Source organism: Oryx dammah, unplaced genomic scaffold (assembly GCF_014754425.2).
Source record: "Oryx dammah isolate SB20612 unplaced genomic scaffold, SCBI_Odam_1.1 HiC_scaffold_23, whole genome shotgun sequence".
In the NCBI taxonomy this organism is placed as follows: Eukaryota; Metazoa; Chordata; class Mammalia; order Artiodactyla; family Bovidae; genus Oryx; species Oryx dammah.
This window is the reverse complement of record NW_024070207.1, coordinates 52,906,073-52,934,052: the sequence shown is the minus strand read 5'-3', so window position 1 is coordinate 52,934,052 and position 27,980 is coordinate 52,906,073. Positions and strand designations below refer to the sequence as shown.

General features: G+C 50.4%; 1 protein-coding gene and 3 pseudogenes across 1 annotated transcript in view; 2 read left to right on the top strand and 2 right to left on the bottom strand.

Moving 5' to 3' along the window:
* Nucleotides 1-425: 425 nt before the first annotated feature.
* On the bottom strand, nt 426-2,396 carry LOC120881568 (annotated as a pseudogene).
* A 4,363-nt stretch (nt 2,397-6,759) lies between these two features.
* Nucleotides 6,760-7,537, bottom strand: LOC120881771 (annotated as a pseudogene).
* A 567-nt stretch (nt 7,538-8,104) lies between these two features.
* Nucleotides 8,105-8,915, top strand: LOC120881770 (annotated as a pseudogene).
* Nucleotides 8,916-23,731: 14,816 nt separating this feature from the next.
* TMEM185A (transmembrane protein 185A) overlaps nt 23,732-27,980 on the top strand; it is a 46,675-nt gene continuing 42,426 nt past the window's right edge. The window contains exon 1 of the mRNA XM_040265418.1: nt 23,732-23,937. Within this exon, the coding sequence (XP_040121352.1) occupies nt 23,900-23,937 (38 nt within the window). The 5' untranslated portion in view covers nt 23,732-23,899. The remainder of the gene's footprint in view (nt 23,938-27,980) is intronic.

Sequence of the window (27,980 nt, the reverse complement as noted above, 5' to 3'; positions counted from 1 at the left end):
CCCATAAGGAGCCCTTTTTGCTTTAGGGTGAATGACTCATGGGAGATGACACCCTCAAGATCAGGAGCCCAGCTGGGCTGTCTGTTGAGTGGCAGGCAAGGCCCAGGGACCAGCCCATCCTGGGCTCACCTTAATGCTTGGCTTATGAGCCAGATCCTTGGCTGAGCGTGTGAAATGCTGCTGCTTCAGATGAAAAGGGACCACAGGGACTGGACCGAAGCCTGCCTGGGACGTGGGCTTCCAGCCTCATCTGGCTCACCCCGTGCCATGTGTGAATAGCATGGATAGATAGAGAGAACACAGACTTGCAGCTCTTGTTCGATTCTTTATTTAGTCCAATGGAGTTTTGCTTTACTTTATTAGAGCCAGAAATCAATTTTTAATTACAAGATAGTGCTCCTGATTCTCTCTAGGAATCTGGGAGCTCAGGGATTGGGCTTGTCCTTGACCTGCTCACAGAGGACACAAATAATCTGAGGACTCTCCCTGCTCCTCCTCCGCCTCAGGGGCCTTGTTTGGGGCCATGACGGAAAGGGCTGCTATCAGGATGGAGTAACAGGGGTTGTACAAAGCCATCACTGATTTGTAATCTGGGTACTCTGGGGGGCCCTCAGGCGGTTCCCCTGGGCTGTCCTTTCCAGCAGTAGCTGGGTGTACAGACATGGCCCTGCTGGATGTACCCTCTCCACTGGGGCTGCCCTGCTCACTGGGGAGATGGTTTCCCCCGGCCCACCCGGCTACACTGCCCATAGACCAAAGGTGAGAGAGCACAAATGAGTGCCGGCTGGCGTTCTGTGAGCAGTTGGGGTTCTCTTCTGGACTTTCTTGCCCACCTCTTGGGTGCACTGGTTATGGTGGGAGTCAAGGAGAATGTCTGGTTGCCACCGCTCAGTTCTTTCTCTTTGGGGTCGCTATTGAACCGGTGGTGGGCTGAGCAGTTGTTCTGGGGTCATCTTTCCTCTGGATGTTCTGCAGGAGGAGAGGCTTGTCTCTCTGAAAATTGGAATTATGACATATCTGAAAGGAAATGAATCATTTTTTCCATGGTCGGGGAGAGGAGCCCTTCCTCCCCGCTCTCCTCCCCACCACTGTCCTGGCCTTGCCTAAGTATGGAGATAAGGTCTCTTCATTCCTGGCATGTTATGAGGCTCTAGCATGTCGCTCCTCGCTTGAGGTGTTACTGGACCTCCCTGACATCAAGTGGCCGCTCAGGGTCTGGAGTCACCCCTGCAGGTCCCGTCTAAGGGGTTCATGGAACACAACGGGCCCTGCTTTCTCCTCTTTCATTAGCCACCCTCTCACAGGAAAAATGTTCTCCTGGCAAATGAAACCCATCCAGCACTTGGCTCACCTAGCCTAGTCTCCCTGGAATGGCTTTCTATGTTACCATCATCCTCTTCTTCCCTGCAGAGCAACCCGGAGGGCAGATTTTACTGAACCCATAGAGGTTCAGTTCATGGATGAAACTCATCACACTGTTTGTTTCAAAGATCCTGTCTGCACCTCTGCGCTGGAGGACCTCCGTCTGGAAGAGATCTGCCTTGATGACCGCTGTGTCTCCCTTGTCGTTCCAGTGCACAGAGGTGAAGGCCGCATCCTCCACGATCCTCTAGAGCTTCCTGGGGAAGGACAGCCCTAGGACAGCATTGTTCTCTTCCTCATTGGCCATTTCTGGGTTCAGGCCCTGTGGGGGCGGATTGTCATGGAGGCCTGGATCGGGGCTCTCAGGTTGGTCACCCTACTTCTCCAGAGCCTCCCTTGAATCCATGTTTGGGTCTGGGGAGGAATCACAGGGATCCCCTGCTGGGCTGCACGTGCCTCATGGGAACTCTGACTAACCATGGAGCTAGTGTAGTTCAGGAGCATTCTCTACCCAAGCAGTGAATGCTCAGGGCAGAAGGGCCTCATACCACGGTTGGGGTGCCCCATAAATAATCTCTGGAGATTCTAGAATCTGTGTCTCAGGCCAGGCAGCCAATTAAGTGGTCAGCTCCCTTAATTGTTTCATGATGTCACAGAGGTGATGTGGAGAGGCAGCCCTGGCCTGGTGTGGGGGAAGGGGGGATGGAGACAGAGATGGGATCCCCAGCTTGTCTCTTGTTTGAAAGTACAGAAAAGTACATTTCACGTTGCCTGCAAAGGCTCCCATCTGTGGCCAGGCCCCTTGTTTCAGGGAGCCAGGCCCTGGATGGGTTGACAAACGTGCCCCTGGCTCCACTCCCTCCCTACCAATGGGCAGGCTTCTGCTGAAGGGCCAGGCCCCAGTGAGTCCTGGCTCAGCTACCACTGAGAGACCCCAGGGGTCCGATGGGCCCCTGGCAAGTGTCCCTCCCGGAAGATGGGGTCCGTAATGGGCTGTTTTGGCCTAGTCTGAGTTGGTGGTCCCACCTCTCCATCCCCGACCCCAGCCTTGCCCCTCTTCTGGCTTGGTCTCTTCTGGCTGGTGCTGCTGGTTGCTAGGTCCCGCTGAGATGGCCCCAAAGTCAGAGTCCTGTTGTCCTGCTCCCCCGCCCCGCAGATCGAGCTCTCCCCAGAGTAGGGCTATGCTCGAGCACAGTGGGAGCGACCTCACATTCCACTTGACTGTTCCCCAAACACCTGAGATATAGACTACTCATGACGCCATGTGGGAGGGCACAGCCAGGCGCTCTGCTGAGCTTGCAGCCTCGCTGAACTCTGCCCACACCAGACATCATCCTGCCGCAGATCACAGGCTGCTGTCTTCAGTTTCTACTTCTTCCCATAAAGACCACTCTCGTGGCCCTAGAGTGCTCACTTGGGAACACCTGTGTGTGTGTGCTTTTCTTGTCCCCCTCCCAGAGTCTTGGATTCAGCCTCCCTGAGGCTTCCTCAAAATTCCTGTTTCCTTTTGTCAATGGGTTGGAAGGGCTTCTACTACCCCTGTTCCTGGCCTGCCATGTCCAACTTGGGTCTCCGTGGGTACCTGCCCTTTGAAGGACTTGATTGGGGGCTCAAGGTACAGCTTGTTCTGTTGAAAACAAGTATTTCACTGGTCTTCTATGAGGCCAGCTCTGGTCTTCTTTGCCCCTGCCCCTGTTCCCACCACCACTGTGGACCTGATCTCCCTTACCCAGATGGCAGGAACATAGAACGATTTTGTTGGCTCACAGATTAGGCGCTTTTCAAGGGGCTTCCTTTACACACACTCACTCTCAGGGACATGTTTAACTTGTTGAGGTGCTGCTGCTGCTGCTGCTGCTAAGTCGCTTCAGTCATGTCCAACTCTGTGCGACCCCATAGACGGCATCCCACCAGGCTCCCCCGTCCCTGGGATTCTCCAGGCAAGAACAATGGAGTGGGTTGCCATTTTCCTCTCCAATGCACGAAAGTCAAAAGTCAAAGTGAAGTTGCTCAGTCGTAACTGACTCTTTAGCGACCCCATGGACTGCAGCCCACCAGGCTCCTCCGTCCATGGGATTTTCCAGGCAAGAGTACCGGAGTGGGGTGCCATTGCCTTCTCCAACTTTTTGAGCTAGATGTGACCAAAGGAAGTCCCCGTCTGCTTGTATTTGAAAATGGATGAGAGTCCATGTGTGGGACTGGATGAAACCCCAGTGAAAGTCACCTGTCTTCACCACACATGGGCAATAGACAGTGAGTTTGGAGATACGTGTTCTCTGACCTTGGGGCCACTGTTCTTCAACATCACCATGTAAGGGACAGACTGGCACCTTGGAAAGGCCCGTGTGTGAGGACCCTAGAGCACTGTACCCCTAGGGAGAGTGTCCCCCTAGTTCTGCCACTCAGCAGGGTCATTTGCCCTGTGTGAGGGGCACAGCCTAGTGTCTGAAAAGGGAGAGCTAAGAGGGTGTGGAAGAAGCTCGCCCAGAAGCCTTTCAGTCTGAAGCCTGGTGGCTAGAATGGAGCTCGCAGGCCTTGACCTATGCTTGCTCCCTTGCCTTTGCACTCTTAAAGAGGTTGACAAGGCATTCCTTCAGGTCAGTTCATCTGACTGGGACATGAACCTGGAGGCTATGATCATTGGTGGGGGCCCCTGGTGGCTCCTCCAAAGGGGACCAAAGACTGTGACACCTGTGGCAGCCTAGCTAGGTGGCCTTTCCTGCTCCCATCCTCACCCCACTCGGGGTCCTTCCTTGCCCCCTGGGTCCTGAGAGAGCTGCCTTTTCTGGTCCCCCTCCTCCAGGCACAACCCGGGCCCTGGCACTGGGTTTGCATGGCACCAAGGAGTCTTTGTCAGCTCTGGCTCAGGACACTTGCATTGTGCACACACAAGCTCTCACAACGTTCAATACCTGCCTTTCTCAACCTCGCTCTCCTGCCCCTGCACTTGGCATCCCTGCCCAGTGTTCCCAACCCAGAGGCCCTCCAGCTGCCCCCACACTCAATGCAGCTGGGGAGACCTGGAGCCTCAGGGGTCTGCCCGTGTTACCTTCCCTCCCATATTGGAGGAGGCTCCTGTAGGGGCCTTAACCATACAGTCAGGCCCTCCTTGCTCCTGCTCAGTGAGGAGCTGGTCAGCCTGGCAGGTTCAGTTGGGCAGTAGGCCCCATGGCAGCAGCAGGGACAGGGCTCTGCCCTCACGCAGGAGGCGCTGGGACTGGACAGAGATGCCGGCCCCCGGCAGAGTCAGTTCTCAGCAAACCCCAGAGCAGCCCCACGGTGCTTCTGATTCTCCTCATCCCCTTCCTTCCCTGGGCCAGCTTTTGTCACCTCAGAGGCATTGTATAGCACTAAGAAGAGGAAGGCAGGAGAAGTCGGAAGGTTGAGCCGTGGCCTGGGGTGGGTGGCAAGGGTTGGGGCTCCAGAGGAATTGAGACCAGGGCTCTGAGCCCACCCCAACCCTCACTAACACATGGTCCTGCAAAGATACCCAAGGGCCGTGGCCTCAGTTCTTCATCTGGGAGGCGAGCGGGTGTGAGGAGCCCCGTGTGTTGGGCTGCAGGATGGGCCTGAGGGACAGGACAGAGCTCGCAGGGCCTGGCAGCTGTTTGCACTGTGATGGCAGAGCAGGAATCTCTCACATTGTTGCCCCCAGACACTCTTCCACTCTCCACTGTGGGATGGGGTTGGCTGCTTTGTGGTCCACACATGGCAGAGAATATGACCCTCAATAGGATGTGGAAAAGTTAATCAACCAAATAGGATGTTTCATAAATAAAACTAAGAAACTTTTCTACTTAGACCATAGTGGACCACAGTGTTTGTTGCTCAGTTGTGTCTGACTCTTTGCAACCCCATGGACTGTAGCCTGCCAGTCTCCTCGGTCCATGGAATTCTCCAGGCAGGAATACTGGAGTGGGTTGCCATGCCCTTCTCCAGGCGATTTTCCTGACCCAGGAATCGAACCCAGGTCTCCCACAATGTAAGCAGATTCTTCATCATTTGAGCTACCCGGTAAGCCCCATTTCCAGTTAGAGGACCTGTTAAATTTGGGTGTGGAGGACTGTTCCAGCAGGACCCAAGCTGGTCTAGGAAATAGAACTAAGAACCACTCTTTGCCTCTGCCTCAGCTGGTCTTCATCCAAACCATTATTTTCCTTCATGGCAACCTCAACGAAGATTGAGTCCTTGATTACGGTCCTTGATTACGATGGCCAGTTACAATCAAGATAATTTAAAGCTAATTAACACCTTGGGTTCTAGATCCCATGGACCAGGAAAAAGAGGGTACTTCCATGGATTTCTTGGGTACCACTTCAAGGGAGTGCAAAGGAGTTCTGCAGGATTCCTAGCAGATAATGGAGTATGAAAACATCTCCTTTGCCCCTGTGATCAACAGCAATGCAACAAGAGCCAGGATCCCTTCCTTTCTGTCCCAGAAAGAGATCTCTCTGGGCTTTATCTATAATGAAAAAGGATACCTCACAGCAATGATCCATTTCAGAATTTCCCGTCACCCCAAAGACACACTGTCTGCAAGTCTGAGGGCTGCTACCACCCAGCCTCATCACAATCACATCCCACAGAAAGAACCCAGCTTCTCAAAGCCCCAAACTGCCCTGGCTCAGCCACTGACACTCCAGTGCTCCTCCTGAAGCCCCACCACCCTGCCCTGTGTTGCCTTGTTCAATGTGACTAGGGGACGTCTTTCCACCTTCTTCATGTGACTGTGGCTGCTAGACCATCGCTCAAGGTGTGGAGTGTCCTGCTTCTCTAGTGTCCCCACTGCTAACACGGTCTTTCACAGAGCAGAGGCTCTGTAAAGGTCTTCAGAATACATAAGCCAGTGAGCAGGAGGCTCAATTAATTATCTGCTACTTCCCTAAATAACCCAAACAAACCCAAATAAACAGAGACAATTTAGTTTTTGAAAATGACACACAAGAAGGACAGAAGCATGAATTCACTATGATTACTTTTATCATCCAATTCTTCCCCATCAATATTACTGCTAAGTAAGCTCATGTTTCCAAAACAGTTCTAATTCCAATTCCATTGCGTCCTGTTCAGGACCACAAAACACAATGGAAGAGTTTCCAATCTCTTTTACAAAACAGCAAAACTCTTGTTCTTGAACTGGGTAAGTACAAACACACTGTGATCAACATCATTCACAAAGCTAAGACACTGAAGTTTATTTAGCCTTCTGTGAAAACAATGAAAGCTTTAAAATTTTCTAAGGAAAACAGAGATGAATCTCCATGTCATTGTAGAGAAGAGGAACCCAAAATTGCTATACACCAGTTTCCCTAACTGGCCCAGGTCCTCATTTCTGAGAAGGCTGAACACTCCCTCTTCAATCACAGAGGAAAGGACCAGACTAGCTGCTGCTCTGGTTCAGGCTGCTGAGTCCTCCTCCTGTGCAGCCTCTGCAGACAATGGTGGGAAGGCCCTCAAAACCCTTTGTTGGAGCAGAAACACCATGACTTGCCACTTGCTGGTCTCTGCATAGTCCTGGGAACCCCACAGGAACTTGTAGTGGGCAGGGTGGCTGTCAAGCACCTGCCAGTACTCCAAATACCCCTCCTGCACCCACACTTGGGTCAGCAGCTCCCTGGGCTCCCCAAAGACCCAGTGCTCACTCCCAACACACAGCCCTATCCTGCTGAGTGCTCCCCAGAACGCTTCCTCAGGGGCCCTGTGTCCATTCTGCATGATCAGGGTGAGGAGGCCGGCCTTGGGCATGCTCTGCCCACCACTCGGCATTGCATCGCAGGTGAGGCCCAGGGTGGGGACCATGATGTAGGTGTGCTCCGTGGGGTCCACCCCCCTCACCTCCACACCACAGACCAGCTGCAGGCTCTCCGAGGCTTGGCTGAAGACCTCCGAGAAGTGCTCCTGGTTATCCCTGAGGACCTTCTTCAGCATTTCCGCCTGGGAGGTCAGCTCCTTGGCTTGATACTTGAGGAACAGGAACATCACCAGGTTCCTGCCACCATCTCATTAAGAGCTTCCTGGGGCAAGGCTTCCACAGGGGCAGAGCAGGAGACTAAGGGGACAAGGCTGAGGGGGATGCAGCCTCTCTTGCCTCAGCCCCCAAGAGCTGCACCCCTACTGGGCCCTGGGCCTCTCCTGTGTCCTGAAGGTCTTCCTTGGGCTTGCTCAGTTCACTCATCTCGACCACGAGCACGATGCCTGGGATCAAACCACAGACAGAAGTGAGGCTGGGGGACAGATGGGGACCACGGGCCTGGCTGAGGGAGAGAGGGACTGTAAACGGCCTTGACTGAGAACTGCACCCTGTGCGGTCTGACACAAGCCCCCTACAGGTGTCCTCTTGAGGGGTGCTCTCATACCTCACAGGGAGGAATTGAGGTGGTTCTCCAGGGTGCAGTAAGCACAGCCTGTGATTTCTGGGGCTGACTTAGCGGGGGGATTAGGCCCTTGTGGGGCCCCCTCTGTTCTGGGATGGGAAGCCCCTGGTGCACACTTAGGGCACACTCCTCACCCTGACTCCTAGTACTGCCTGGACCTCCTCTGCTCTCTGACCTTAGGCCATGGGCCTCAGACCTCTGCCTTTGCCTCCTGGTTCCTGGAGCTCCCGTGAGAGAAAGGGAGGGGCACCTTGGGGGTATCTCATGCATTTCTCAGCCAAGGCTGCTCATACACCCTCTCACCCTGAGGTGGGTGGTCTCCATCTGTACCCCTGCCTCACTTCTGTGTCTTGTTGAACCCCAGGAATCATGCTCGTGGTCAAGATGAGTGAGCTGAGCAAGCCCAAGGAAGACCTTCAGGACCCAGGCAAGGCTCAGGGCTGGGTGGAGGCGCAGCTCTTGGGGGCTGAGCAGGGGGAGGCCCCATCTGACTTGGCCTCCTACCCCCCAGCATCCTCCTCCTCCCCTGGGGAGGCCTTGCCCCAGGAAGCTCTGAACGAGATGATGGCTAACCTGATGAAGTTCCTGCTCCTCAAGTATTGAGCCAAGAAGCTGACCTCCCAGGCAGAAAATCTGAATCAAGTCATCAGGGATAACCAGGAGCACTTCCTAGTGGTCTTCAGCCAAGTCTCAGAGTGCCTGCAGTTGGTCTGTGGTGTGGAGGTGAGAGAGGTAAACTCCAGGGAGTACATCTACTTCATGGTCTCCACCCTGGGCCTCACCTGCAATGCAATGCTGAGCGGTGGGCAGGGCCTGCCCAAGGCTGGCCTCCTGGTGCTGGTCCTCAGCCTGAACATGTGGAATGGAGACGGGGCCGCTGAGGAAGCATTCTGGGGAGCACTCAGCAGGATAGGGCTGTGTGTTGGGAGTGAGCACTGTGTCTTTGGGGAGCCCAGGGAGCTGCTGACCCAAGTGTGGGTGCAGGAGGGGTACCTGGAGTACCGGCAGGTGCCTGACAGCAACCCTGCCCACAATGAGTTCTTGTGGAGTCCCTGGGCCTATGTGGAGACCAGCAAGTGGCAAATCATGGCGTTTCTGCTCAGGGTCAACCAAAGGGCTTTTAGGTCCTTCCCATTCCCTTCTGCAGAGGCTGCAAGGGAGGAGGACTCGGCAGCCTGAGCCAGAGCAGCAGCCAGTCTGATCTTTCTCTCTGTTATTGAAGAGGGATCAGTCAGCTTCTCAGAAATGAGGACCCGGGCCAGTTGGGGGAACTGGTGTGTAGCAATTTGGGGTTCCTGTTGTCTACAATGACATGGAGATTCATCTCTGTTTTCTTTAGAAAATTTTCAAACTTTGATTTCATAGAAGGGTAAATACACTTCAATGTTTTAGCTTTGTGAATGATGTTGATCCCAGTGTGTTTATGGTTACCCAGTTCATGAACAAGAGTTTTGCTGTTTTTTTGAAAGAGATTGGGAACACTTTCATTGTGTTTTGCGGTCCTGCACAGGATACAATGGAATAGGAATTAGAATTGTTTTGAAATGCGAACTTATTTAGAAATAATATTAAATGAGAAGAATTATATAATAAAACCAATCATAGTGAATTCATGCTTCTGTCCTTCTTGTCTGTCATTCACAGTAACTAAATTATCTCTGTTTATTGAATTTTACTGGGTTATTAAAGAAAGTATCAGACAATCTGAGCCCCCTGCTCACTAGCTCATTTATTCCGAAGACTTTTACAGAGCCTCTGCTCCATGAAAGGCTGTTAGCAGTGGGGACACTAGGAGAAGCAGGACACCCCCACACTTTCAGCAATGGTCTAGAGCTGTAGTCACATGAAGTTTGTCTTGGGGGTGAGGGGAATCTCTGAAATGGATCATTGCTGTGAGGTGTCCTTTTGCTTCTTGGATAAACCCCAGGGAGATCTCTTTCTGGGGCAGGAAGAAGGGGTCCTGGCTCTTGTCCCATAGCTGTTGACCACAGGGATGAAATAGGTATTTTCTATCCACCATCTGCTAGGAATCCTAGAGAAATGTGAATCTTGCTCTTCTATGTATGGCCCAGTATTCCCTGTGCTGGCCCTCCTCTCTCTGCCCTGGGAAGCTGATTACCAAGTACATTGAAATGAAAGTTTATTTGGTCATCTGGACTTTATTATTTTCACTTGTGAGCATGGTCTAGATTTCATTTGGATGAAATGAGTGAAGAGAAGCTGCAAAAGTGGACAGGACCTGCTGTGTGACTAGAATCCTGGGATCTTTGAGTGAGCTGTGCCCAGCTGGGAAAGACACTGCTCCCCATCCTCAAACCCCCACAAACACCCAAATTGAATAATATATCACCAGGGAGGAAAACACACTGAACAGCAATTCTGAGTGGTTTTCTATTCCATTTCCTATTGAGCTGCCAATTCTCTGAGGTGTCTTAAAAAGAAAACTATTTCCAGAGGAGAGAGGGACAGAGTCTGAGATCCAGCTAACACGAGAAATAAGTAGTAGCCAGGAAAGATGCAACATCCGCCAGTGTCCCCGTGTTCAGGCAGGTTGAGAAGTGTGGAGGCAGCAGAGACACAGGTTAAGGCTGCGCCTGGCATCAAAAGGCAGGAGCGACTTCTGGGCCTAAGGAGGTGGTGAGGTCACTGCAGTCGGGGGTGCGAATGGGTGCAGGGGGCTGAGGGGACAGCTCTCTGTGCTGAGTGCCAGAGAACAACGGGAACAGGAGATGTGATTCTGCCCACATATACGGCAGCTGCCAGATAGTCAGTGGACACTTGGAAAAGGTGGAGAATTTCAAGACCCATGTGACCTGCTCAGACTCTCCTCCCAAAAACAAAGGAGATTTTTAACCGGTGCTCTCTGTTGAGCATCTGCTAGGCAGTGTGCAGTTGGAGAGATGTCAGGTGTTCAGTCACCTTTGTCTTCCTCTCTCCCTGCACACATGGGGACAGGACCCTGCCAGGCCTCTTCACTTACGAAAGGTCATGTGATGACCTGTGACCAGTGAATTTTGAGCAGAAGCATTTTTGTCAGGACCATTTGTTTCGAAGGGACACAGGTGCCCAGGGCTTAATCCTCAAGCCGGGACAACACACAGACACAGACTACTCCGAGTGTGGTTCCTCTTCCAGAGACTAAAGTCCTGCACTCTGACCCTTGAGAGAGGCTGCCCCACAGGGAGCTGGCTGCAGGAATTCCTCTCACCTCTCACACAGACACACACCCTTGCCCCCACCCCCCATGAGCTGCACTGTCAGCCCCCTCGGGGCTGTGCTCAGTCTCCATCAGGAGGCCAGCAGCCAGCTGCCAAAGGCCCCTGTTGGGGTTGGGGGCATCCTCCTCTTGGGGCCCAGCCCCGAGGCGCCCCACCCCTGCTGCCCACAGTGCCCCCTGTCCCCGGAACCTGGTCTTGGGATTTGTCCTGCCTGCCCCCCAACTGAGAGGGGCTTAGGCCCTGGTCCTGATGACCTCATGTGTGTATCTTTATCTGGAAGTCCCAGGGCAGCATGCCCTTCCACTGTGCTTCAGGTGGAGCCGACAGGACTTAATGCAGCCTGTGGGCGAGTCTCCTGGTGGTGGGTCAGTAGTATTCATTGCCATGGAAGTGCGGGGCACATCTCTATGATCCCGAGGTGTATCAGACCATTCCCTGTGGAATCCCACATGTTGAGGTAAACTCAGGGTCTTGTGAATGTGACTGTGAGGTCCTGGCTTTTGAGCCTGAGTGTAAGAGGCAGAGGGGTGCCTGGTCAGCCACCTGTGCAGCCAGCTAGGACTTCGGTGTCCCTGTTATGGCTGTTTGAGCAGAGGATAGGCTCTAGCAGTTGGCAAGGTTGGTCCCCAGGACACTCTCCCAGGCACCAGAGGCCCCAGACTCCAATGAGGATTCAGAAAGGATCCAGCCAGGGGAGGACTGTGGGGTCCTGGGGGTACAGGCTGCAAAGAGGGTTGGCCGCCCCAGAGAGGTGGAAGCAGCAAGCCCCTGGAGATCTCATCAGACCTGCCCGGGGCTGGCCAGGAGAGGGAGCGGGGAGCAGATGCCACTGCAGGTGAGCTGCTGCCCCGGCCTCCATGAGGGCATCTGTCCTCTGGGGCCAAGGCCGGGACCACAGCCCCAGGGGGCACTCCAGGATGTATATGTGACAGCTCTCATAACAGGTACTCCTCATGCACCTTATTGGATATGACTGCTAAGTGTGGTTGGGTTCTTGCTCTGGGTATATAAGAACCTCAGGCCTTTGGCTGCTAGGAGACACAAACTGCCCCCTGTCCCCACTGACTTATCTGGAGGTCATTTCCAGGATCCAGCATCTTCTGCAGCAGTCTCTGTGTGGACACACACCACCCTGTTCCCCAGCTAATCTTGCCCAGGGCATCACAGATTGGACAGGCACCTCCCCTGGCTTAAGGATTCTCAGTGAATGTTCTGCTCCTCTGAGAAGTCCCTTTGTTTCCTCATGGCTTCCCTGGAGGCTCAGTGTTAAATAATCCGCCTGCAATATGGGAGATGCAAGTTCGATCCCTGGGTGGGAAGATACCCTGGAGAAAGAAATGGCAGCTCACTCTAGTATTCTTGCCTGGAAATTCCCATGGACAGAGGAGCCCCGGAGGGTTACATTCCTGGGGTCGTAAAGAGTTGGACATGACTGAGCGAATGAACACTCACACGTACGCACAGCTAAAGCTTTGCTCTGGACCCTTGTATCCTTGGCAACAATCTGAGTCCTGCCTGGATCTTGACAGATTTCTGTGGCAAATAACACTGGCAGATGTCTTAAAGCGGTTTTTGAGCAAATACAGGGTTCCAGGTCTATACCTGGCCTCGGTTGGGGGCTCTTGCTGTAGACCACAGCCCCAGGGGGCTCTCCCAGGAAAAGCAGGTATTCTTTGTGTCTATTCATGAAATGAACTGACTGATGGGTGACAGTACTAGCCCAGGGGGAGTTCAGCAAGCATGACAATAGCAGCCATATCAAGAGCAACCAAGGGCATTCTAGGGGAGGGGCATTTCCGGCGGGGGGGGGGCACCATCTTCTCCAGTAGACGCTTCATAAGCACAAACCACCCAGGCACCCAGGTCATTCTCACCAAGGCGGGGCCAAGCACAAGGAGCTCCCTGCCCATCAGAGAGAAGCTCTTGCATTCTCTAAGTACCCTGAGCCTGCCCCTTTAGGTACTGGTGGGAGTTGTCTCAGCCACTGTTCTTTTCTGGAGAAGCCCCCATTCCCCAGCCACAGTTGATGTCTGCTCTGACCTCTAGCCTCCTTGGCAAAGGACTGACCTCCTGTCTGGCTCTCACCTACCCTCCTCTGTGGCAAATATCACTGGCTACTGCTTTAGGGACCTTCATGAGCAAGGAAGGAATCCCAGGCCTTTGCTTGTCCTGGTTCCCTGAGCTAGGCCTGGGTACAGGGATAGGGCTGGGATGGTGGTGGGATGCTGGATGTGAAGCCAAGGGATACTCACAGGATTACATCTGGGTGGAAAGCCACGTGTGCTCAAGCCTCCAGAAGGAGGGGCATCCCAAAGACCCACATTCTCAGACACTCACCCTGCTTTGGATGAGAGTCCACCAACCCTGCAATCACTGTCCTTTAAAGGACAGGCTTCCCCTTGCCTGACATTCAGTCTGCCCGGAGCAGTGAGCCTGCAGGAGAACATGGAACTCTGCAGCAGCTGGGAGAGAAGGGAGGAGAGTGGGCATGAAATGAGAGAGCAGGACTGTAGCCTGAACATAAGAGCAGCCTTCAGTGGGCTGTGCCTCCAACCCTCCATGTCCAGGAGCCTTCTCCATCCTCACACTCTCTGTGCTAGATCTCACCCCTCATCCAGGGTCTCATTTTCATTCCAGGGGAGATGGTGTCTTGATGGGTTTAGGAGAGTCACTGTGGGCAGGGTCAATGTCAGGCTCGCTGCCCAACAAGGCACCACAAATTGGTGGGTGGGGGCAGGGAGGGGGGTTGTGACTTCTCTCTCTTTCCTCAAGGCTCAAGTGATTTTCTGAAAATCACAGTGCTGGTAAGGCCATAATCCCTCTGATGGCTCTGGAGGAGGATTTTTCTTGTTTCTTCCATCTTGCGATGTCTCCAAGTGTCCCCTGGTTTATGGCTGGATTACTCCAGGCTCTGCTTTCATGCTCTCATGGCTGTCTCCCCTCTGGATATGCCTATGTTCAATTTGCCCTCTTCCTATAAAGATAACAATCCTATGAGATAGAGTTCAGTTCAGTCTCTCAGTCATGTCCGACTCTGCGACCCCATGGATTACAGCATGCCAGGCCTCCCTGTCCATCACCAACTTCCAGAGTTTATTCAAACTCATGTCCATTGAGTCAGTGATGCCATCAAGCCATCTCATCATCTGTCGTCCCCTTCTCCTCCCACCTTCAATCTTTCCCAGCATCAGGGTCTTTTCAAATGAGTCAGTTCTTTGCATCAGGTGGCCAAATTATTGGAGTTTCAGGTTCAACATCAGTCCTTCCAATAAATATTCAGGACTGATTTCCTTTAGGATTAACTGGTTGGATCTCCTTGCAGTCCAAGTCTTCTCCAACACCTCAGTTCAAAAGCATCCATATAGTCCAACTCTCACATCCATACATGATTGCTAGAAAACCATAGCCTTGACTAGATGGACCTTTGTTGGCAAAGTAATGTCTCTGCTTTTTAATATGCTGGCTAGGTTGCTCATAACTTTTCTTCCAAGGAGTAAGCGTCTTTTAATTTCATGGCTGCAGTCACCATCTGCAGTGATTTTGGAGCCCCCCAAAATAAAGTCTGCCACCTTTTCCATTGTTTCCCCATCTATTTGCCATGAAGTGATGGGACCAGATGCCATGATCTTAGTTTTCTGAACATTTAAGCCAACTTTTTCACTTTCATCAAGAGGCTCTTTAGTTCTTCTTCACTTTCTGCCATAAGGGTGGTGTCATCTGCATATCTGAGGTTATTGATATTTATCCCGGCAATCTTGATTCCAGCTTGTGCTGCACCCAGCCCGGCATTTCTCACAATGTACTCTACGTATAAGTTAAATAAGCAGGGTGACAGTATACATCCTTGACACACTCCTTTCCCAATTTGGAACCAGTCCATTTCTCCATGTTCAGATCTAACTGTTGTTTCTTGACCTGCATACAGGTTTCTCAGGAGGCAAGTAAGGTGGTCTGGTATTCCCATCTCTTTGAGAATTTTCCACAGTTTGTTGTGATCCACACAGTCAAAGGCATTGGCATAGTCAATAAAGCAGAAATAGATGTTTCTCTGGAACTCTCTTGCTTTTTCAATGATCCAGCAGTTGTTGGCAATTTGACCACTGGTTCCTCTGCCTTTTCCAAACCCAGCTTGAACATCTGGAAGTTCACGGTTCACGTACTGTTGAAGTCTGGCTTGGAGTATTTTGAGCATTACTTTACTAGTGTGTGAGATGACTGCAATTGTGCAGTAGTTTGAACATTCTTTGCCATTGCCTTTCTTTGGAATTGGAATGAAAACTATGGGATCAGGCCCAGTCTAATGACCTCATCTTAATGTGACTATATCTGCACAGGCCCTATTTCCCCTTCCATTCCCCTGGTAGCTATGGGGATGAAGATTTCAGCATACCTTTTGGGGATATAATTCAAACCCTAACAAATATGATACAAGGTTTTACCTGCATATGAATTGGCTGATCCAGAGTTGCTGCTCAGTGACAAGGGGCTATTGCTACTGAGTATTCAAAATGTACTTTCCCCCACATTCTAATATTCCCATATCTATGTATGTCTAAGGATCCATTTATGCATTGCTTGATGCATATTTTTCTCTTTCCAGTTAAAATATTATCAGATGGATGACCTATCTCATGTCTGTGCAAACATGGTTTAACTTGTTGTATAATAAGATTCAAAAAGCCTCAGCATGTCCATGCCCTGGGAGAATGAGAGGGCAGCTGCCCACAGATAATGCCTGTAGCTACTGGAAACTTAGGAAGCAGAGATCATGGTTCTGACAGAGGTGGGGGACCCAGGGTGAGGTCTAGGGTGAAGGGAAACTGCTTGCTAGCGTGGCTCTTGTGTAGGTTGGACTCTCAAATTCATTTCCTGAGCACCTATGATCTAAGAGGCTGCAGGGAGGCTCAGCTGTCAGGACACAGAGTTTGGGGAGAGCACTACCCCCTTAGAATGCAGAGAGGTCAGGGCAGGGTGGAGCGCTGTGTGTGGGGCTGGAGAAAACATTTTAGGAGGTGGCAGGATCCCACTGTAGACGGGAGACTTTGACAGAGCAATCTATCCATCTGACAAATGTCTACAGCTTCTTGACTGTTCCAAATGGTGCTTCTCAGAAGCCCTGGGACACTTTCCTAGAGTCTCTGGCGGCAAGAGAGGTCCACAGAAGAAGCCACAGGGACATCCTGGTGGCTCTAGAGGCCCAGACACAGCCTCCCTACTTGACCTTCCAACAGGAAATGGTCCTTGCTTGCTTTAGTGGGTAGCTTGCTCCAGGAGAGGTGTTCATCCACTGGCTCCCAGGAACAAGTGACAAGAGGGCCAGAGGGGCTTGGACACACCCCTCCCTCTTGTCCCAGCAGCAGCAGTATGCTAATCCTAAGGGATTCCTCCCAGCAAGGGGTGGCCCTTCTGATCTCTGGAGGAAGATGTAGTGGGGGAGGGAGGCAAAGTTCAAGCAGAACAAAAGCCCCTCCCTGAGCTCCTCAAGCCCCCAAACCCAGCCTCTGCCAGGGAGCTCTCAGGGCACAAAAGAGTAGGCACTCATGAAATCTAGCTAAAGGAGCCAGAAACAAAGGGTCCTCTCTGGAAGTGGGCAGGGGCGTGGGGGGTGCATCATATAAGTGAAGTCTTGGGACTCCAGGGATTTTCTCATCGGCGGCATTCAGGATGAGCCCTTTCAGGAACTCAAGAGTGCAGAATTTCAGGTCGAGAGGGCCAGCACAGTAACACAATTCACACCCCCACCAATCAAGCCAAAGAAGCTGAAGTCAACAGTTCTATGAAGACCTACAAGGCCTTCCAGAACTAACACCAAAAAAAAAGATGTCCTATTCATCATAGGGAATTGGAATGCAAAAGTAGGAAGTCAAGAGATGCCTGGAGTAACAGGCAAGTTTGGCCTTGGAGTACAAAATGAAGCAGGACAAACGTGAACAAAGCTTTGTCAGGAGAAAGCACTTGTCATAACAGATATCCTCTTTCAACAACACAAAAGGTGATTCTACACCTGAACATAACCAGATGATCAATATTGAAATCAGATTGATTATATTCTTTGCAGCTGAAGATGGAGCAGCTCTATACAGTCAGCAAAAATAAAACATGGAGCTGACTGTGGCTCAGATCATGAACTCCTTATTGCTAAATTCAGACTTAAACTGAAGAAAGTAGGCAAAACCACTAGGCCATTCAGGTATGACCTAAATCAAATCCCTTATGATTATACAGTGCAGGTGACAAATAGATTCAAGTGACTAGGTCTGGTAGACAGTGTGCCTGAAGAACTACTGACAATGGTTTTTTTTGCATTGTTGTACAGGAGGTGATGACTAAAATAATCCCAAAGAAAAAGAAATGTAAGAAGGCTGAATGGTTGTTTGAGGAGGCTTTACAAATAGCTGATAAAAGAAGACAAGTGAAAGGCAGAGGAGAAAGGGAAAGATATACCCAACTGAATGAAGAGTTCTCAAGAGTAGCAAGAAGAGATAAGAAAGACTTCTTAAGTGAACAGTGCAAAGAAATAGAGGAAAACAGTAGAATGGGAAAGACTAGAGATCTCTTCAAGAAAACTGGAGATATCAAGGGAAAATTTCATGCAAAGATGGGCACAACAAAGGACAGAAACAGAAAGGACCTAACAGAAACAAAAGAGATTAAGAAGAGGTGGCAAGAATACACAGAAGACCTGTACAAAAAATGTCTTAATGACCTGGATAACCAGGATGGTATGACCACTCAGCTGGAGAAAGACATCTGAGATGTGAAGTCAAGTGGACTTTAGGCAGCATTACCATGGACAAAGATAGTAAGGGTGATGGAATTCCCGTTGTTGTTGTTCAGTTGATCAGTTGTATCCGACTCTTTGCCACCCCATGGACTGCAGCATGACAGGCTGCACTGTCCTTCACTATCACCTAGAGCTTGCTCAAACTCATGTCCATTGAGTCAGTGATGCCAACCAACCATCTCCTCCTCTGTCATCCCCTTCTCCTCCTGCCTTCAATCTTGCCAAGCATCAGGGTCTTTTCCAGTGAGTCAGCTCTTCACATCAGGTGGCCAAAGTATTGGCGCTTCAGCCTCAGTATCAGTCTTTACAATGAAAATTCAGGACTGATTTCCTTTAGGATTGACTGGTTTGATCTCTTTACAGTCCCAAGGACTTTCAGGAGTCTTCTCCAACCCAAAGTTCAAAAGCATAAATTTTTTGCCATTCAGCCTTCTTTATGGTTCAACTCACATCCATACATGACTACTGGAAAAATCATAGATTTGACTATATGGATCTTTGTCAGCAAAGTAATGTCTCTGCTATTTTAATATGCTATCTAGGTTTATCATAGCTTTTCTTCAAAGGAACAAGTGTCTTAATTTCATGACTGCAGTCACAATCTGCCCTCCAAATTAAAGTCTGTCACTGTTTCCATTGTTTTCCCATCTATTTGCCATGAAGTTATGGGACTGGATGTCATGATCTTAGTTTTCTGTGGAGTTTTAAGCCAGCTTTTTCACTCTCCTCATTCACCTTCATCAAGAGGCTCTTTAGTTCCTCTTCACCTTCTGCCATAAGCATGGTGGCATCTGCATATCTGAGCTTATTGATATTTCTCCCAGCAATCTTGATTCCAGCTTGTGATTCATCCAGCCTGGCATTTCCCATGATGTAGTCTGCATATAAGTTAAATAAGCAGGGTGACAATATACAGCCTTGAAACACTCCTTTCCCAATTTGGAACCAGTCCATTGTTCCATATTCAGATCTAACTGTTGCTTCTTGACCTGCATACAGGTTTCTCAGGAGGCATTTCATGTGGTCTGGTATTCCCATCTCTTTAAGAATTTTCCACAGTTTGTTGTGGTCCACACAGTCAAAGTCTTTAGTGTAGTCAATGAACCAGAAGTACATATTTTTCTGAAATTCTCTTGCTTTTTCTATGACCCAATGGATGTTTGCAATTTGATATCTGATTCCTCTGCCTTTCCTAAATCCAGCTTGTACATCTGGAAGTTCTCAGCTCACATACTGTTGAAGCCTAGCTTAGAAAATTTTGAACATTACTTTGCTGGTAGGTAAAATGAGTGCAATTGTGTGGCAGTGTGAACATGCTTTGCCACTGCCCTTCTTTGAGATTGGAATAAAAACTGATCTTTTCCAATCCTGTGGCCACTGATGAGTTTTCCAAATTTGCTGGCATATTGAGTGCAGCACTTTTAGAGCATTATCTTTTAGGATTTAAAGTAGCTCAGCTGGAATCCCATCACATCCACTAGCTTTGTTTGTAGTGATTCTCCCTAAGGCCCACTGGACTTTGCACTCCAGGATGTCTGGCTCTAAGTGAGTGATCACACCATAGTGATAATCTGGGTCATTAAGATCTTTTTCTAATAGATCTTCTGTGTAGTCTTGCCACTTCTTCTTAATCTCTTCTGTTTCTGTCCATACTGTTTCTGTCCTTTATTGTGCCTGTCTTTGCATGAAAAATCTCTAATTTTCTTGAAGAGATCTCTTATTTTTCCCATTCCAGCTGAGCTATTTCAAATCCAAAAAGATGATGCTGTGAAAGTGCTGGACTCAATATGGCAGCCAACTGGGAAAAATCAGCAGTGACCACAGGACTGGAAAAGATCAGTTTTCATTCCAATCCCAAAGAAGGGCAATGTCAAAGCATGTTCAAACTACCACACAATTGTACTCACTTCACGTGCTAGCAATGTAATGCTCAAAATCCTTCAAGCTAGGCTTCAACAGTACATGAACCAAGAACTTCCAGATGTTCAAGATGGACTGAGGAAAGGCAGAGAAATGAGAGATCAAATTGCCAACGTCTGTTGGATTATGGAGAAAGCAAGATAATTCCAGAAAAACATGTACTTCTGGTTCATTGACTACACTAAAGCCTTTGACTATGTGGATCACAACAAACTGTGGAAAATTCTTAAAGAGATGGGAATACCAGACCACATGAAATGCCTCCTGAGAAACCTGTATGCAGGTCAAGAAGCAATAGTTAGAAACTAACATGGAACAATTGACTGGTTCCAAACTCAGAAAGGAGTATGTCAAAGCTGTGTATTGTCACCCTATTTATTTAACCTATATGGATAGTACATCATGGGAAATGCCAGGCTGGATGAAGCACAAGCTGGAATCAAGATTTGTGGGAGAAATAACAACCTCAGATAAGCAGATGATACCACTCTAATAGCAGAAAATGAAGAGGAACTAAAGAGCCCCTTGATGAAGATAGAGGAGAGTGAAAAAGCTGGCTTAAATCTCAACAGAAAACTGAGATCATGGCATCTGTTCCCATCACTTCATGGCAAATAGATGGGAAAACAATGGAAACAGTGACAGACTTTATTTTTCTGGGTTCTAAAATCACTGTAAATGGTGACCTCAGGCATGAAATTAAGACACTTGTTCCTTCAAAGAAAAGCTATGACAAACCTAGACAGCATATTAAAAAGCAGAGCCCTCACGTTGCCTAAAAAGGTCTGTCTAGTCAAATCTGTGACGTTTCCAGTACTCATGTATGGATGTGAGAGTTGGACCATATAGAAGGCTGAATGCCAAAAAAATGATGCTTTTGAACTGTGATGATGGAGAAGACTCTTGAGAGTCACCTGGACAGCAAGGAGATCGAACCAGTCAATCCTAAAGGAAATCAACCCTGAATATTCCTTGGAAGGACTGATGCTGAAGCTCCAATACTTTGGCCACCTGATGCGAAGGGCCAACTCATTGGAAAAGACCCTGATGCTGGGAAAGATTGAGGGCAGGAGTAGAAGAGGGTGGTAGAGGATGAGATGGGGTTTGATGGCATCATCAACTCAATGGACATTAATTTGAGCAAACTCTGGAACATGAAGGACAGGGAAGTCTGGTGTTTTGCAGTCCATGGGTCACAAAGAGTCAGACACAACTGAAGGACTGAACAACAACAACAACAAGGGCCAGCCTGGCTGAAGAAGCACTAAAGCAGGTCCCCCAGGAACCCTGGGGCAGGCCCTGTCCCCCAGTAGGCCTGGCATTGGCTCCTAGCTATCCCTCTCTCCACTGGAAGGACAGTGACACCGGTCTGAGTCTTCTGTGTCCCCTTCATTCTGCAGCTGTGGTGGCCTGGGGGAGCAGCCCTGGTGGCATGGACAGCTGGGCAACAACTATTTTGTTCCCTGACCCACGTCTTCCATGACCAGAGTGTCTGAAGGCAGCATTGGCTCCTTTTAGGGCCCTGCTCTTTAGAAGCCCACCTTCCACCCACCACATTGGAGTCAATGTGAATGTTGAATTGGAAAAGTCACCTACTTATCCGAAGGGTAGCATAAATCCAAGGTGGTCTTTAAAACCATGGTCCAGATATACACTGAATTTTCTTGAACCCAGTAACATGTGTCCACTCCAAAGCCACATGGATATGCTTTCTGGTTTACTTGGGGTTCATGCCTTTTCGATCCAGAACCATTTCAGGCCTTTGTATGAAGATTACTGGCAGCCTCTAAGTAAGGTGGCCCTAAAATGTGGTAGCCAGTCCAGGTTGGCTAGAGATGATGAAGGTGTCATCCTTTGCATGGCTCAGGGGCTTTCCTCAATGCTCGGGTCACTCATGGATTTGTCCACACAGGCCATTGAAGCTTTGGGCTGCTGCACAGGGTCAGACACTGAATGAGGGGTCTGAGGTGGGCAGCAGATAGGCAGCAGAGTCTTTTGTACTTGGAGAGAGGACAAGAGGGTCACCTGGATGCTCTGAATCTTATTTCCATGGGAGCCCCAGAAAAATACGTGGCAGGGCCACCAGTGAAGTTGAGGCAGTCCAGGTACCTCCACTTCTCAAAGGTTCAGGATGGGAGGATTGGGTAGTCCAATTTTTCCTATATGTCCTCATGGACAGGCCTTTATGCTCCCTTGGCAATTTGGCTTGTCAGGGCAAAAGAATTCAGTGACAGTTGTTTGTGCATTGGCATCCTGTTCCCCCAAGGTAGGCAGCCCCCACAGGCTGATCATCTTGGATGTTGGGGGTACTGCCAGTCTACAGAGCAGTGGCTCAGCTCTGAGATCCTCTGGGACCTCACCAAAGTAGTGCCTGCTCTCAAGGCTCTGGTGTCTGAGCAGCCTGTTTGGTCTCTGTCCATGAATCTCTTGAAAGGGCAACAGTACCTGGTACTCAAGTGTCTTAACTGACCAACAATCTCACTCTTAATGCCTGTTTGGAGTGAGGCCACTAGTGAGGAAGTGGTGCTGGCTAATCTGGTCACTGGCAAGCATCTCTTTTTTTGCAGAGTGTGGGCTGCATGTTTGTCAGGAACTCCAAGTCCTACCTCCTCAGTTGCTGGGCGGCTCAGGGCACATTATACAAGCTTTTCTGTGCCTCAGCTTTCCCTTCTGTATTTCTATGCTCATTGAGAACCTCCTCAGGGGTAGACAAAGGACTCCACTGGAAGGATGGGCTGGGGAGATAGACTCAAACTCTAGGACAGTCTTCTGGTGTTTCAGCAGCTAACAAACTTGATTCAGGTCACTCATCCTTAAAAACAGCTCATATAATAATACCCATTCCCTAGTGGGTTTGGGAAGCCTAATTACCACTTGTGAAATGTTTTTCAAGTTCTCAGAAGAAAGGTAATACATCATGGCAAAGTATGACTCTCATAATTGTGATATTCTCAAGCTGCCTCCAGGGCTAAATCCTATAAAGTTGCCATTTGAGAAACTGCAATTGTAACAAAGTATAACTATTACCCATAATGAGACTAATGTCTAAGGTATTCCTGTGCCCATGGAAAACTCATATCAGCCTGGAAGTGAAGAAGGTAGACTAGGCCACCTGCGCAAGCTTGTTCTGCTCTCTAATTCCAAAAGTTAACAGACTCCTTGAAGAGAGGCCCCTTTAGAAGCACAAGATAGCAACAGTGTTCTCTGAGCACTGAGTGTGCACCAGGCAGTGTGTTATGCACGCCATCTCACCGAATCTTGCGAAGTTTAGGAAGTAGGTTTTATTATCTCTGTTTTGCAGAGGAGAAAAAAAATGAGACTCAAAGATGTTGACTTGCCCAAGGAAAATGAACCCGGCAGTTATAAATAGGATGGCTCATAGTGGAGGAAGAGCTGGGCCAGGTGGGACGCGACCACAGAGTCTAGGCAGGAGCCAAGGACTTTGAACTAGGTTAGCAAAGCCAGGATAACTTCCAGATATCCAGTTTGAGACCCCACCTTGCAACCAAGCCGGTGACTAGGTCTGCTGCCAACGCAGAGAGGCAACTGAGGAGGGGAAGGCCGTAGGGAGGGGGATGACTTTGGAGCAGGGTGGCCTGAGTTTGGGACGGCCAGCATAACTCCACGCGCTGACGTGGGCCTTGAGAGGGAAGTTGAGAAGCAGTCATTGACACGTTTGACAGGTGAAGCCTGGGAGGAGATCACCAAAATGCAACGTGATTCCCGGGTTCACTACCCTCAAGGCTCAGTTCTCGCTGAGGGAAACCTCCAGAAGGCAGCGCGGGCCAAGGTGTCAGGGGCCCGCGAAGACCTCCCTGCTGGACTCCCGGGCGGACGCTCCCTCCCCGTGGGCCTGCGCAGAGTCAGCAGCCCTGTTTGGTTCTCCGTGCCCTCCCTCGGGTTCCCTGTCCCTCCGGCCTCCGTCGTCCCCGCCATCTCCTTGGCCCGATGCGGGGCTGAGGGCCGGAACCTTCGCGCACCGGGAGCGGGGACACCGGCGTCGCGCGTTGCCCACTGCGCTCCTCGGGCCGGCGGGGCGGGGCTCAGAGCGCATGCGCAGCGGCCTTACGGAAGCCCGGAAGGAGGGGAGGGAGGTGCAACTCAGGTTTCTCCGGGAGGCGGCGGCGGCGACGACGGTTACGCGGCCAGCGCTGGCACCATGTACCCGCTGTAACGCGCAGACCGCGCTGCGCGGGGGGGCGGGGGGAGGAGGAGGAGGACGCCGCGGTGAGTTCTCCGCCATGAACCTGAGGGGCCTCTTCCAGGACTTCAACCCGAGGTGAGGCGCCGCCCGCACGGCCTGGGGAGGCGCGGCGGCCGTGATGCCGCGGTGGGCGACGGGGCCTGCCCGCGCCTCCTCGGAAAACAGCTCGGCCCCGGCGCCGACCCGCTGCTCCTCCCGCGTCCGCTACATTCAACCTCCGGCCCACCGTCCCTTCTAGAACCTCCCGGCCGCGGCCCCAGCCCTGCCGGAACCCCGCGCCCCTCCGCTCGCCCTCCCTTGTCGATGTCCCAACTTCCCTCTCACCGCTCCATCTTCTGGCACCCACTGCCTGCCTCCGTTCGCCGGGCCAGGGCCGCTTCACTTGACCCGACACCCCTACCCCCTACCCCAGCTGTTTCCTCCAGTTCCTCCCAGCCCTTGAGGTTTGCCTTGGACGTTTGCCCAAACCTCGCTTGTTTGCTTCTTTGTGGAACTGATATCTGAAATACTGTTGAATCCTTGGAGTCCGTGTCAGGGTATGGCGGGACCTTACGTAATGCTTTCTGGGGGGATAAACCTGACAATTTTCCGTGCGTGTTGTCTCATCAGTCTTGATTATATGTTTATTTGCAGGAAGTAGATATTGCCGTTCTGTTTCCCAGATGGGGACTAGCGAGTGGACAGGATGGAAGGCACTCAGGCTAAGGAATCGAGCGTCTCTCCTTGCACTTGCCCAAGTGTTCTGTAACTCTCTTACGTCCCCAGACTGTGAACTCCCTAAAGCAGAGATGGTCTCCTACTCAATTCTCTATTCCCAACAGGCCCCGCTGTGTCTGACACACATAGGAGCCACTTGTAAAGTATGGAACTAAACTGAACCCAAAGACCTGGGTTGGAGACCAGGCCATATGTAACTGGGGGATTTTCTGCTCATGTGAAAAATAAGGAGTTGGTCTAGCTGATCTCTTAAGTCCACTGCCCTGTGAAGGGAGTGCCCTGTCTCTCATATTTGCTGGTTGGAAACCACTCACTCGATGAACCTTTCCTATGCTGGGTCCTGGGCTGGGGACTTCAGATGCTGGGAGGGCCCATGGGAATGGAGAAGGGCAGGGAAATAGACGATTTATGGCAGTGTGCAGTGTTGTACTGTGTCAGCCCGGAGAGACCACTGTCCAGGCTGCTTGTGGGGGATGCAGGGAAGTCTTGAGGGAGAGATAGAGGATGAGTGTGTGTGTTGGGAGTGCCAGTCTCCTTAGGGATGGTGACGTTTTAAGCTGCGAGCCACTGTGACTTCCTGAGTGCTCTTACTCTTTGAGCACTGTCCTGTTCATCTTCTGTCTAGTCTGAAGTGCCAGTGTGCCCATCCCAGTGCAGTCATTGTCACCGTTGGCCTTCAAGATGCTCTGCATAGAGGAGCTTGTTGAGAGCAATGCACCACCTTCCTCTGCTGCTCCTAGGTTAGGGGTTAGGGTTGATTTCTGGTATAGCAGAGTTGGATAGGCCTTGTGTAGCTACACTGTTTGGCAATGGTGATGAGAACGATAAGATCTGAATTGCTTTGTGTCCTTGGGCCACTCACTTATCTGTTTTATCGGTAGCAGAATAAGGAGGCCAATTTAATGATTGATTGCAAAGCGCTTTACAAATAGAAAGCTCCAGGACAGTTTTGCAAGTTGACAAGAGCATTCTAAAGCTACAAAGAACTGCCTGAAGCGATGGAACTAACAGTTGCTGAAGCAAAACTGTGCTGCACAGATAACGTCCTTAACCACTTTTTTTGGTAGCTTCTCCCCTTGCCCCCCAAAATTTGCACATGAAAATTACAATCAAATACCAGCTATCTAAAGGCTTCCCAGGTGGCACTAGTGGTAAAGAACATGCCTGCCAATGCAGGAGACCTAAGAGACGTAGGTTCGAGCCCTGGGTTTGAAAGATCCCCTGGAGGAGGAAATGGCCACCTAGTCCAGTATTCTTGCCTGGACAATCCCCATGGACAGAGGAGTCTGGCGGGCTACAGTCCATGGGGTCACAAAGAGTCAGACACAACTGAGCGACTTAGCACACACACATGCACCAGCTATCTAAACAGCTTTATAGTAAACATCACCATATTTGTCAGCCCTTTAGTTCTCCCAGGATTGAGATGCACAACTCCCTGGGAAGTGTAAAGGTGTGGTGGGTCAATGGAAGTGAGCAGTGTTTCCTCACGGCGGAGACTGCTGAGACGGTGGCCAGCTCACGTTGGCAGCTGCCAGTTTTCAGCTGGTGGTGTGTTATGTCTCACAGGCACACCTTGTTTTTGACACTGTTCTGTCATTTTTAGTCTTGCTTCATGCCGAGGAGGACCTGCCAGAGAGCTCACGAGCAAACTGAGGGCTTGTGGCAGGGCATCTAGCTTTGCCCCCTGCCTGGGATTCAGAGCCCATTCCACAGCTGCCTCCTAGCCCAGCACCTTGGCACACACTGTTCTCTTTGTTGGGAATGTTCCCCTCTCCTCCTGACCTAGTGAGCTCCTGTTTCTCTTTGAGATCTCAGCTCACTTGTTGCTTGCTGAGGGCAGCTTTTCTGCCTTCCCTGACCAGCCCACTGAGCCCTGTTTGTACCCCTGTGCATAGGGTGCTGTGCTCCTCCTCCATGCACTCGTCTGGACCCTTGTGTTTGTCTGTGTGCTTGTTTGATTAATGCCTGTCTGCCCTGTGAAAAGGTAACTGTAGCTCTGTCGGGGCAGGACTTGACTGTGCATTATGGTCGCCTGCCTACCTGGCTCAGAAGGTGTTTGTGGGAGGGATGGATGAATGAATGAACGACTCACTCTGCAGAGTCACTGTCTTCCTCATGGTCTGCGGCCTGGTTCTCTTTCTTCTCACCGCCTTCCCTCCTTCAGAATGCAGCCCTTCCATCGGAGAGCTGGGAATACCATGACACCAAGTGGCTGCCTTGACTTTGCAGATTGTGTGTGTCACAGGAATAGTCACTGTCAATAGTCAAGGCAGGGGCCATGACTCCAAATCTCCTTTCTAGCCTTTTGATCTTGGTGAGTCTGAATCCGCTTCTGTATTGCCAACGCTCTGGGAAGTGGCACGGACAGAATGATTCACAGCTGTCAACACTCAGATGTGCAGGACTGCCAGCTGACCTTCTGCCTAGTTCCATCTGGCTCAGAACTGGTTGATCATGAGCTTGTTTTTAGTTACAGAGGTTAAGCCTTGCTGGTAATTAACAAAAGGGAGCTGCCTGGCCTTTAAGAGGTGTTTGTAAAGTATATGTAAAGCATTCCTTCATCAAACATCTCCCTGGTTCCTGCTACATGCCAGAGATGTGCTGGGTGCTCAGAGTACAACTGTGAATGGGACGTGGTCCCTTGCCACGCTCCTCAAGCCCAGCAAAAGAAGCAGAAATGGAAACAGAGTAAAACTCACACAGGATGAGGCATTCCAGGGACAGGAACCTAAGAACCATATGTTGTAGGAACATGAGGGGCAGAGCCACGAATTCTGTCTAGCTCAACAGGGAGGGTTCCACAGCCTGGTCCTGAAGAATAGAATTATAGGCTTTTGTCAGACCAGAGGGCAGGGAGGGTATCTTAGGAGGGATGAAGTATGTAGAGGTGCAGGGTCATGGGAAGGCCTGTTGTGTTAAGACAGTGGTGAAAGGTCACTGTGGTAGGGGCATTGCAGACAACGCCCATCATGTGATTTTAAAATACTCTATCTACATAGTGCTCACAATTCCTGTAAATATTTTTGGCACATTACTGTTTTTTTTTTTTTTAATGATGCTCCAGATGCGTCAGTGGTGAGTGTATGTTGGTACTGGTAATGAACTCCTAACCTCCCAAATGTCTGTTTATCTGTCATTCTGTCATCTCAAATTACCTATAGTAAGAAAACCCTGTTGATCATAGTGAGGTTATTATTAATAATAGCTATGACTTATGCAACACCTACCACGTGCCAGGCACAAGGTCAGTGCTCTGTACCCATTATCTTGAATCTTTACAGCAGCCCTCTGAGTTTGATATCAGCCTTGTTTTGTAGAGTCTTAGCTTGTGACTTCCCCAAAGCCACCCAGGCAGCAAGGGGCCAAGTCAGGATTCTAAGAGGTTGGTCTCCTTCTGA